A 12,721-nucleotide genomic window follows, 5' to 3' on the forward strand; every position below is an offset into this window, starting at 1 on the left:
TCCCACGAATGTTGATAAAGTCGAAGAGTGTGAATTTATCCAATGAAGGGTAATTTGAGAATCCGACCAGAAAAATATTTTTGAAATAGGAAATTTAAAGTACAGTTTCAATTGGCTCCAGAACGTAGCGAGTAAATGGGCAGCACATAATTCAAGACGAGGCAGAGTTCTTGTTTTTAAAGGTGCAACTCTGGATTTCGATGCAATTAAATTTACTGATATGTTGCCAAATGAGTCTTCGCATCGAAAGTACAGGCAACAACCATATGCCTTCATAGAGGCATCTCCAAAACCATGAAGTTGAATATTGATAGGATTCGGCCTTCGAATGTATCGAGGAAATTTAATTTGCGACAAATTATGATAATCCGCCATAATATTGTTCCAAGCCGAGTCAATTTCTTGGGGTACTGATTCATCCCAATCACATTTTATAATCCAAAGATGTTGGAGTAAGATTTTGGCTTTTATTATGAGTGGGCTTATTAAGCCCATTGGGTCAAAGAGGGTTGACGTCAGAGACAAAATATTTCTTTTAGTATTATGTGAATACATTTTTGATGGCCGAAACTCAAAGTGGAATGTATCATCGTTTGAGTGCCATGTCATTCCCAAAGTGCTAGTGACGTCATCATCCAGTTTCATCTCTTTGATCCCATCATCCATTGATGTCAATTCTGGGCAATTGCTATGCCACTTCGATAGTGAGAATTTAGAGTAAGATAAAATTTCTGATACCTCCTTCTTGATGCGTTGTAAAGAGGCAAGATCGTCAGCACCAGTCACCATATCATCGACATAAAAATCATTTGTGACCACAGACTTCCCAACGTCGTAAGGTTCGGGGAAACGTTCTGCAGCATAATTCAATGCTCTGATGGCCAAATATGGTGCTGAGGCAGTTCCGTATGTAACGGTATTAAGAGCAAAAGTTTTTACCGGTTGTGTAGAGTCATGTCTCCAAAGAATCAACTGGAGTTTCCTATCCTCAGGGTGGACCAAAATCTGCCGATACATTTTGACAATATCAGCTGTCAATCCATAGCGATGACATCTGAAACGAAGCAGGGTGATTAATAAATTGTTTTGGATTGTTGGACCCACCATCATGATTTCGTTCAGGGACAATTGAGAAGAAGTATGACATGATGCAGTTTCGTGGAGACACTATTTGGTCGAAGAACACAGTGATGTGGTATGTAATAATTAGGAAAACCAACTTCCGCTTCATTCACCTGCGACATGTGACCCATTTCTTCATATTCCCTGAGAAAGTTTGAGTATTCATTTTTCAAGTCTGGATTTTTGTTTAATTTTCGCTCCATGGAAAAGAAACGTCGTAGTGCAATATCACGGGAATTGCCAAGACAATTTGGATCACCTTTTAGGGGCAGCTTCACCATAATACGTCCATCATTTTGAACTGAGACATTTTTCAGAAAATGCTGCTCGCAATTTTGCTGCTCCAGAGACAATTTCTGACGCTTATTTTCCACCGTATCAATTTTCCATAACATCTCCATATTTTTATTTAGTTCTTGGAAAATATTCTCACTTTGCACAATAGAGTAAGTTGATTGTTGTGTATTGTTTTTATTGCTGGTATACTTCCCCGAGACAATCCAACCAAAAAGTGTTTTTTGTAATGTGGGCAAGTTATTTCCAAGTTTTATTTGACCAACGGACAAAAGTTGGAAGAAAGATTCTGCTCCAAGTAGCATATCAATTCCTCGACGACGATGAAACTCTGGATCGGCCAGCTCTATGTTAGATGGCAAATTAAAATCTTTAATTGAAATGTTTTCATCGGGGTGATATCCGGTAATATTCCGTGAGACAAGAAACTCCAATGATAAATTAAAGTTATTAAGGCGTGATCGAATTGTAGTTTGTGTTTTGTAGGAGACCTTTAATTTCGAAGAACCAACTCCTGAGACATCAGTATGATTTGGACATTTCTTTAAGTTCAGAATGTTACAAAGACTTTCGCTTATAAAATTCACCTGGGAACATGAGTCAAGTAGAGCTCGTCCAAGTTGAAATTTCCCCTCAGAGTCACGAACCAATACTAATGCTGTAGCAAGAATTACATTACTCACTTGAGGGCTAGGCTTGTTCTGAAAAGTACCATGTGTGGCAGCAGAGGAAGGTAACGGCTCTTCTTCTTGAGAGCAAGATGGTTGATCAATTTGCTTATGTAGAAGCGAATGATGACGTTGTTTACAAAATCTGCATGAATATTTTGAGGGGCATTGTATATAACCATGCCCTTTTGCTAAACAGTTGAGACAAAGTTTGTTTTGTTTAGCTTGATCAATCCGTTGATTGGGAGTTAAAACAATAAAGCGTTGACAAGTTGTTATCATATGGCCCGATTTCGAGCAATGCGTGCAAACGAAATCTTGAGGCACATTTTTTGTTATAAACGAATGTTGTTTTTGATTACTATGTGAGTAATTTGTTGTTGTATTCGGGGTAAATTGTTTTGCAGATCTTCGGCACTGAGCATCCAATTGTTGACAACGCTTGTCCAACATGGAACAACACTCAGCCCAAGAGGGCAATTTTGAATAATCTATGAATTCATCCCATCGTTGTTTTGTCTCCGAATCAACCTTGCTCATAGCCAGATGAATTATGAATGCATCACAAATTTTCTCATATGAGCCAAGAGATTTTAATGAGCTATACAAAGCTGAAATCGTATCAACAATATTTCGTAACTGCTTCGGGACAGGTTTATTTGATTTTGGAAGATCGAACATTGTTGTGACATTCTCCAGAAAAATCAAAGTGTCGTTGTCGTACCTTTCCTTTAATCTCCTAAGAGCACTCGGATAATTTTCATCGGTGACTTGGAATGCCTTTATTGTGGCAAGAGCTTCTCCACTGAGACATGAGAGCAAATGGTTAAATTTTTCCGAAGTGGATATATTTTGGTCATTATGAACCAAATTATTAAAAGTATTTATAAAGTTTTTATATTCCAAATACTTCCCATCAAATTTGGGTAATTTGAGGCTTGGTAGTCTGCTTGATGGCGCTTGAGGCAAAACAAAAGACTGATCACCAATGCTTGGTCGTCTGCCTTGTCCAATGAGGGTCAAGAATTCGAGATTTGATTGTGACATAAAGTTCGTCAAGTTCAGCTCTACCATTGTCTTGAGGGGACAATCTTTCAATTTGGTTTTGATAGTAAGAGGCTTGTTTGTAGTATGACTCTATAATTCCCAACCTGCATTCCAATTCTGTATGAGACAGAGAGGGATTGGATTCAATTATATTTTTTATCCGAGTCATACTACCCTTAGATGAGCCACGCTGTTGTTTCAGCTCCTCAATTGTTGTTTCCCTTTGGGACACTTGAGCTGGTTCATTATTCATCATTTTGATTATTAATTCAAATAAAATTTGGGTATGTAAAAAATTTCTAACCACGAATATATTGCGTAATCAAGAGCAACCGAGCAAAAGTTTTTTCTTAAATTCCAGAGAAAATGAGAAAGAATATATGTGGAATATGTTGTCTCACTCTAATTTTTGGTTTCAGCAATGTTGCTAAATTGCTTATTGAAAACGACGCTAATTAATTCCAAAATGGCGTAAATATGGCCGACGGAGAAAGGCGGGCAAAAATATACCAAATGCACTTGGTTATACAACAGCACAAATTTTTGGAGGTTAGGAGGACGCTTCACAATGTCCTGTCACGGTCGCCAATGTTTGAGGATTGCCTATTTTGACAACCCCGGAATTTGTCCAATATGTAATTGAAGAAATTCCTAACTCAAGGGTTCGGCTTGAGTATGTCACTTGTACTTACTCCGTGGGTAATGTTGACCTTTGTTCCAAAGGGGCACTCACAATGTTTGATTTGTCCCAGGGTGCAAGCAATTCTTCCTCCAGAGGCAGCGACAATTGCCAATATTTGGCCCAATATTCAACAAGCTTCCTCAGAGTAAGCGTATGGATGTGTGTAATTTTTTCTCCAACGGCAGGGAAAGTTGTTTGTTTCAGCAGCAAAGGTTTCCTCTTCGTTGGCCTTCCACTTTAAATTTTCCACAGAATTGCCTTAATGGGTAAGGCTTTATTAATTCACAATATAATTTTGTTTCAGGAAACAATTTATCATTTGCTCACGAGCAAGATATATTAATTAATTTTTGTTTATTTAAATATAATTTATTTAATTATTTGCACTTTGCAATAATTCCGCTCAACAAGTGTGTTGGGTATTTTTTTTCTTTATATTTTGCCACTTTACCGTCACCAATAGATTTCAATAAAACAAACGTCTTTTCTCTTCAGCAGTTTCAAATATTAATGTTTTATTGTTCTAATATTCTGGCATACCAACCAGGATAGCGGGACAATATTTTTTTCATAGAACAGCAGCAGAACGATCGACAGAGGCAGAGAAAAAGAATATGTAAATAAATGTATGTGCGTGTGTACATACATTCCTCTTGTTAGATCGTTCAACTGCTGTTGCGTTTAAACAACAACAAACAGTGTTATTCTCTTTGTGCGGCGAATTCACGTACATCGCACAAAGAGGAATAACAAAAAGGGCATTAGGGCGGCTCTCGTTTGGTGCCAACATAATATAAAAGCAATACCAAAATAAATTAATAGAATTTACATTAATTTAAGTATTTTTTAAATAAAAAATATATAATTTTATGAACAAAATTAAATGGCCCTTGAGTCAAAAAATATTAAATAAATTTAATAAGAATTATTAAAGGGATTTAGCCAAAACAAAAATCCACAAGAATTAATATAGATTAATTTTTTCGGATAGCCCCCATATAAGGGTACCCCCAATTTTAGGTATTTTGGTGTTCTTGAGAAAGGGTTTCAACCGAATTCGCTGCAATTTGATATTTTGTAGTCGTATATTGTAACAAATCTCCCTACCAAAACTTATTAATATTTGCCCCCGTTTTTAGGGTAGCCCCCATATAGCCACTTTTTATAACATTCACCACACTGTGGTACATGTATTTGTGCATATGTTTGTAACAGGAAAAAGGAATCTATCTCGATTCCTTTCCTCTTGAGAATATGCATAGAATCACTTTGTGAGTCGATTTATGCATGTCCGTCCGTCTGTCGGTCTATGTATTTTTATGGACAAAGTACAGGTCGCATTTATGATCCGATTTAAATGAAATTTGGCACATGACACTAATTTGGCCTAAGGACGAACCCTATTGAAATTGGTTCACATTTAGATATAGCTCCCATATATAGTTTCGTCCGATTTTATGTTAATGGAGCACCATACTGCCAATATTGGTCCGATTGAGTTTCATCCGATTTTATGTAAATGCTGCACCAAACTTCCAATATTGGTCCGATTGAGACAAAATTTTGCACAGAGTACTGAATTTGCTCCAGATTGGTGTATGTGAAGTTTTATTGGAATCGGTTTAGATTTAAATATAGCTCCCATATATAGTTTCGTCCGATTTTATGTAAATGGTCCACCAAACACCCAATATTGGTCCGATTGAGGCAAGATTTTGCACAGAGTACTGAATTTGCTCCTGATTGATGTATGCGATGTTTTATTGGAATCGGTTCAGATTTAGATATAGCTCCCATATATAGTTTCGTCCGATTTTATGTAAATGCTGTACCAAACACCCAATATTGGTCCGTTTGAAACGAAATTTTAGTCAGAGTAATGAATTAGGTATAGATAGATATATATCGGCGATCCCATTTCAATGGTCCTCCAAAGATGAAATGTCTATTCTATCTAAAGGATTTTGTACATATGATCATCCCTTGTATGTACCCAAAGTTGTGAAGGGTATCATATAGTTGGCCCCGTCCGACTTTTAAACTTTCCTTGCTGGTTTTATATGAAAATAGTTATCTGATTTGTTCCGCGTTTTGTGTTTGGTTCTAAGATTCTGTTGTAATCATTTCACCTGCGGAGGATATTGAGATATAAAACTAAAACCGTAAGGTTCGATAATTAACTATAGCCCGCATTTAGACCTAGCCCTAGCCCCTGTGTGGGAGGTACCAGAAGGAGTGGTCCGATATTCCCCAACTTCATACTTGAACTAAGTTTGAAAGAAATAATAACATGGAAAAAGTTTGGATGAAATCAAAATTTTCTGAAACGTGGGGTCTAGAACCAATATTTTGATGAGGAATATTTTCACCGTGTCCAAGTGTATACACCCTCATTAGCAAGCTGAGAGTATAATTGTACATTAAAAATTTCCGAAATTTGTATTATGGGTTACATAATCGGTTTGTAGAAATGTCGGTATAGGTCCACTTTTCGGTATGTTTCCTATATGTTCATTTCAAGTACCTGCCAGTATATCTATGGTGGAGGGTATCCAAAGTTCGGACCGGGCGATCTTAATGCTTTTCACTTGTTTAATAGTACTTTTTTGATGCTATAAAACAGCATGGACTTTAAAATATATACATTTTAAGAACCATATAGAGGCCTATTTTTAAGGTTTATAATAGACTGTGGAATTTTTATGTATATTATTTAAATTACTATATAAAGACAATGATTTCTTAAGAACATTTTTTCAAGAACAATATAGAGGAATTTATTAATGAATATTTATTCAAGGACTATAAAGAGGCGTGGATTTATTAAAGAATATTTTTTCAAGGACTATACAAAGGCGTGGATTTATTAAAGAATATTTTTTTCAAGGATTATAAAGAGGCGTGGATTTATTAAAGAATATTTTTTCAGGGACTATAAAGAGGCGTGGATTTATTAAAGAATATTTTTTTCAAGGACTATAAAGAGGCGTGGTTTTATTAAAGAATATTTTTTTCAAGGACTATAAAGAGGCGTGGATTTATTAAAGAATATTTTTTTCAAGGACTATAAAGAGGCGTGGATTTATTAAAGAATATTTTTTTCAAGGACTATAAAGAGGCGTGGTTTAATTAAAGAATATTTTTTTCAAGGACTATAAAGAGGCGTGGATTTATTAAAGAATATTTTTTTCAAGGACTATAAAGAGGCGTGGATTTATTAAAGAATATTTTTTTCAAGGACTATAAAGAGGCGTGGATTTATTAAAGAATATTTTTTTCAAGGACTATAAAGAGGCGTGGATTTATTAAAGAATATTTTTTTCAAGGACTTTAAATAGGCGTGGATTTTTTAAACATATTTTTTTTAAGGACTATAAAGAGGCGTGGATTATTTAAGCATATTTTTTTCAAGGACTTAGAAGAGGCGTGGATTTATTAAAGAATATTTTTTCAAGCCCCCGTAGAAGAGGCGTGGATTTATTAAAGAATATTTTTTCAAGCCCCCGTAGAAGAGGCGTGGATTTATTAAAGAATATATTTCAAGTGCCAACTGAGGCGTGGATTTATTAAAGTATATTTTTTCAAGGACTATAAAGAGGCGTGGATTTATTAAAGAATATTTTTTTCAAGGACTATAAAGAGGCGTGGATTTATTAAAGAATATTTTTTATATAAATTTCCCTCCATTTTCCTTAATGACTCACTATGCCCCTCCTTCATTTTGTCATATATCTTTACATAAATGAATTTTACCATCTGTCATTTACATTCACACATTTAGGTAGAAATAATGAAATAAATGAGAAAAAAACTTTAGACTAAAAAAGTAAGCAAACAATTTAAAAGCTAAAAAAATGTAATTAATAAAACTTTTGCATTTCATTCTTTTTGAAGGATTTAAATCAACTTTTTCGTTTTTAAAGAGTTTTGTTTTTCTTCGTTTTGTTTTTTTCTTTTGAAGGACTTGGCAATTGTCGGCGCCACGAATGCAATAACAACAACTCAGTTATACGGAATGGATGACAAAACGTACACACACACAATTGACATAAAACATAGCCAAAAATGCCTCAAGGAATCGACAAGCCGAGATGGTTGGTAGTGAGGCAGACCGGGATTAAGGATGTCGGAGAGAGTGAGATAGCCAAATAACAAAACGAAACAACATGAAACACAAACGTAATAAGCATGGAAGATAAAATTAATTTGACATAAAGTCTAAAGTAGATTATTATAAATCGTATAATGTGAGTTGTTGAAATTTCTTTCTTGGCAGTGGCAGCATCAACAGCAACGCTTACACCAACAAACATCAATTTCAACCATCAACTTTCACAAGACATTCGCCATGATGTAGTGATGACGGGCTAATTAATTTCCCGCTAAGAACAGCAACAACAACAAGTCCACAGCTTCGTCGTCAGTTATTATGAGAGTTTAATTAGAAAAACGACACTGGAACAAAAGCTACACACAAACAGGCAGACACACAGCGAGACATAAACGGCTGAACAACGCAATTATTCTTCGCACCCTCCCCCCAAACAAATTACAAGAAAAAGGTTTAAAAATTAAAATTTCATTTAAAAGAAATTAATGTTATTTTGTTGTTGTTGCTGCTGCTGTTGTTGTTGGGGAAAACAACATCTTATTATGGGATTTTAAGATGCAAGAAGCTTATCTAATTACATGGTTTAAGTGTTGTATAAGACGACGAATACTTATAAAAAGTTTATGCAAATTTGTATATACATAAATGTGAATATGAAGCTATTGTGCCGTATGAAGCCGCAGATTTAAACAGATTGAATGTTGTGGCCTATGGAGTCAGACAAGTAGGGGAGACTGGGGCACCTTCGGCAATCGCGTTTTCGATATGAAGCTCTCACCGTACATCACTAGTTTCGATACATAGGTATCGAATATCGAAATAAATAACTGACGCAAAGTTTGGAATTTATAGCTAATAAGCTTATTTAGATACATAGGTTTTTGTATTTTTATAGATGTTTCTGTAATATTTCAATTCCATTTCGTAAGTATTTCGTGTATAAAACTTTTTAAATTTTTAAGACAATATTATTAAAAAGTGGTTAACTACGATGTGTATTATTATAGAAATATTTAAAAATATAATATTTTTATAAAACTGATCGAAAAAAATGAAAAAACTATAAAAAGTACATTCGGGGCACATTCGGCATTTTAAATTGGGGCACATTCGGCCATATACAGGTTGTGCAATATTATTTCCTTAAAATGTTTTTGAGTTTGTTTTTAAAACTAATCCTTTAATATGGCTCGAAATTGCATATAAAAGATCAAACGTGCTTATATTGACGAAAATGCGATAGAAAACCCCTATTTCTGATGGTGTGTGCGACCTTGAGATGTAAACGTCCGCCGCTAGAAAATAAAGCCCTATAATTCAAACATTGTGTGGCGTATTAAAACCAAATAGAGCCTTTAGATAATTAGAATTTTAACCAGACTGATAGCGATGACAATTACCCGGCTATGACTATGGTGCCGAATGTGCCCCATCAAATGCCGAAGCTACCCCGGGTTGGGGCACATTCGGCGAATTTGAGTTTTTATACAAAACTGTAAAATTTTTTAACTAATACTATTTTTATATATCTTTTTGGTACTATTTTTCATAATTAAGTGTCAGAGGACAATAATCAGCCATATAGTTGTTATATATGTTGAATATGTACTGAGATATAGAGCTCTAAAAAAAAAGTGCGAAGGTGCCCCAGTCTTCCCTACATGGGAAATCCAAAGGATTCACATTGAAACCTCTGTCAAAAATCACATTAGCGTTGAAGGGACTTAGACAGGGTAACTAAAATGTGAAGAAAGAAATTTGTCAAAATTTGACTTATAATAACACATGTGTTTAATCATATATGATATCGTCATCATAAATGCAAACGGACGTAACTACAGAAAAATTCGAAATTGACTTTGACCTGACACTGCTGTAAAAAACTAAAACTCGCAATATTGAAGATAGAAATTCTGAATGATACTTCTGGGATGTTTGAAATTGAAGATGATATATATCGGCCAATTTTTCACGGTAGCCCCATATAGCGGTACTCCGAAATTGGGTATTTTAAGGCTTTTCTTCATTTTTTTTAAACTAATCAGTTATAATTAGGTATTTTTGTTTCTCATTGGGTGGAAAAGAACCATGTGAAAAGATCTATCGCTATGGGGGAAATATTATATGTCTTTAGTGCAGCATTTACATAAAATCGATCGAAATTGTATATGGGAGCTATATCGAAATCTGAACCGATTTTCACAAAACTTAACACATATCACTCCGGACTCATATCATTACTCTATGCAAAATTTCGTGCAAATCGAAAGAAATATAGGGGCTTTAATGCAACATTTACATAAACTCGGACGTAAATGTCTAATCTGAACCGATTTTTACGAAACTTAACACACATCACCCTGGACTCAATTCAGTACGCTATGCAAACTTTAGTGCAAATCGATAGTAATATAGGGGCTTCAATGCAACATTTACACAAAATCTGACGAAAATATGTGTGGGAGCTATGTCTAAATCTAAATCGATTTCATCAAAACTTAACACACGTCACTCCGGACTCAATTTGGTACGCTGTACAAATTTTAGTCTCAATCGGATAATTATTAGTCGCTTTGCCGTACTACAATTGTAGTAGTTATTCAGAAAGATTTGACCTGAATCAGGATTAAGTCGGTGTAGGTGATAATCGGGAAAAAAAGCAACAACAAAAGTTATTGATTTACTTTTTAATCCTTTTTAATAAAAACGAGTAAGGATAGTAGTAAAGTTGGCCCCGTCCAACTATATGATACCCTTCAACACTTTGGGTATATTCAACAGATGAATCATAACAGACGTCGAATTTTTGAAGGACCATTAACATGAAAATGGATCCATAAACATGTCATTCTGCAACCTACACTAAATTTTTCATTTGGTCAGATATAGGGTTGCTTATTACAATGGGACGAAATTATATAAAGCAATGTAAAGGAAATATATATAAGCTATATCGAAATCTAAACCGATTTCATTGAAACTTGTCACAGGTTATGTTGTATGCATTATGTACTTAAAATCGGTAGAAATATATATGGGAGCTCTATCCAAATCTGAACCGATTTCAAAACTTTCCACTCGCTAGGTTATATTAACTTCAGTACGTTGTGCAAAATTTGTGGCAATTATGTGTAAAATCGGACGAAAATATACTTGTAGAAGCTATATCAAAATCTGAACCGATTTCAATGAGACTTGCCAGAGATTATCTTATATTAACTACAGTACATTGTACCAAATTGTGTGGCAATCAGACAACCTTTGGGTCTTTAGACCACAATTTACATACACTCGGAAGAAAAAATATATAGGAGCTATATCTAAATCTGAACCGATTTTCACGAAACACACATAATTGTAGACCTAATTCATTACGCTATACCAAATTTCATGCAAATCGAAAGATATATAGGTACTTTGGTGAAACATTTACATTAAATCGGACGAAAATATATATGGGAGCTATATCTAAATCTGAACCGATTTTCACGAAACTTAACACACATCATTCTAGACCTAATTCAGGACACTATACCAAATTTCGTAAAATTCGAAAGATATATAGGGACTTTAGTACACCATTTACCTTAAATTGGACGAAAATATATATGGGAGCTATATCTAAATCTGAACCGATTTTTCCCAATTTCAATAGGGTTTGTTCTTGGGTCAAATAAGTGAGCTGTGGCAAATTTCATCCAAATCGGATTATAAATGCGACCTGTACTTTGTTTAAAATTTAACATCAACAGACGGACGGACATGCATAAATCGACTCAGAAAGTGATTCTATGCATATGGGTCTATCTCGATTCCTTTCGCCTGTTACAAACATATGCACAAGGACATAATACCCTGTACCACAGTGTGGTGAAGGGTATAAAAAACTAGGGACAGAAACTCGGGATTTTTGGATTTGGTAGTTTTAGCCGATAAGCCGCTATACACGATTTCGACTGTAATATGCTCATTTTCCATTTCAGGGGTTCAGAGGTTAAAAGAACCCACCATAAATATGATCCCATTTCATTTTAATGGCCCTAATTGCATTTTTCAACCGAGGTTACTGCAAATTATATAGTGCTTCACGTCAAATCACTACAATTTTTCCGTCTATTGGAAATTTACGTACTGTTTGTCTATCTGGGTAATAGACAAACGGATGGATATTTGTAAAACGATTCAAAATTCTGAATTGGGCTAAAAAACGAAATCTTAGGGTCCAGAATAAATATTTCGACTAGGCACATTTTTGCAGCATCAAAGTCTTTATACCTCCATTAGCCATAAGGCCGCCTATTCATCTTACCGCCAGACACAATCCACTTTCTTAACTCCTTTGATAATTTTAAGAATTACGGACTTTATTATTTATATGAAAGAAAATCGTTGATGATTACAAAATCTCTGTAACTTTCAAATGAAAAGCCAAGAAAATTATGGTGTTCCAAGAAATTAAATCGTATCAAAATTTATCAAGCGTTATATTGAGGTTAAGGACAATTAAATTTCATTCATTGTGCCAACAGAAAATCATCATCCTTTCAAAAGCAAAAAAAAAAATAAAATATCTCCATTAAAAAGACAAATAAAGCAATTCAAAAGTCATGATAGTCCGATAATACAATGGAGATTTTAATTCAATTCTGGGAATATTCAATCTAATTCATCTGTTGGATAATTTCTTCTTGTTGACAATTGTGATAACTTTTCCGCAGATTTACGTTTTGGCAATTGAAATCCTTTATGACATGGCACGAGTAGCACACAAACAAACAAACAAAAAAAAAAAAAAAA

At 34.6% G+C, this 12,721-nt stretch overlaps 1 protein-coding gene across 1 annotated transcript; it reads right to left on the reverse strand.

Annotated features, from left to right (window-relative positions):
- Nucleotides 1–1,118: 1,118 nt before the first annotated feature.
- On the reverse strand, nucleotides 1,119–3,387 carry LOC133334717 (uncharacterized). The gene is made up of 2 exons (XM_061543045.1): nucleotides 3,306–3,387; nucleotides 1,119–1,762 (listed from the first exon to the last, which is right to left on the reverse strand). The coding sequence occupies exons 1-2, from the start codon at nucleotides 3,385–3,387 to the stop codon at nucleotides 1,119–1,121; spliced, it is 726 nt and encodes a 241-aa protein (XP_061399029.1).
- Nucleotides 3,388–12,721: the final 9,334 nt, after the last annotated feature.

Source organism: Musca vetustissima, unplaced genomic scaffold (assembly GCF_032173495.1).
Source record: "Musca vetustissima isolate MV318-11 ecotype Yass unplaced genomic scaffold, APGP_CSIRO_Mvet_v1 utg172030, whole genome shotgun sequence".
Taxonomy (NCBI): domain Eukaryota; kingdom Metazoa; phylum Arthropoda; class Insecta; order Diptera; family Muscidae; genus Musca; species Musca vetustissima.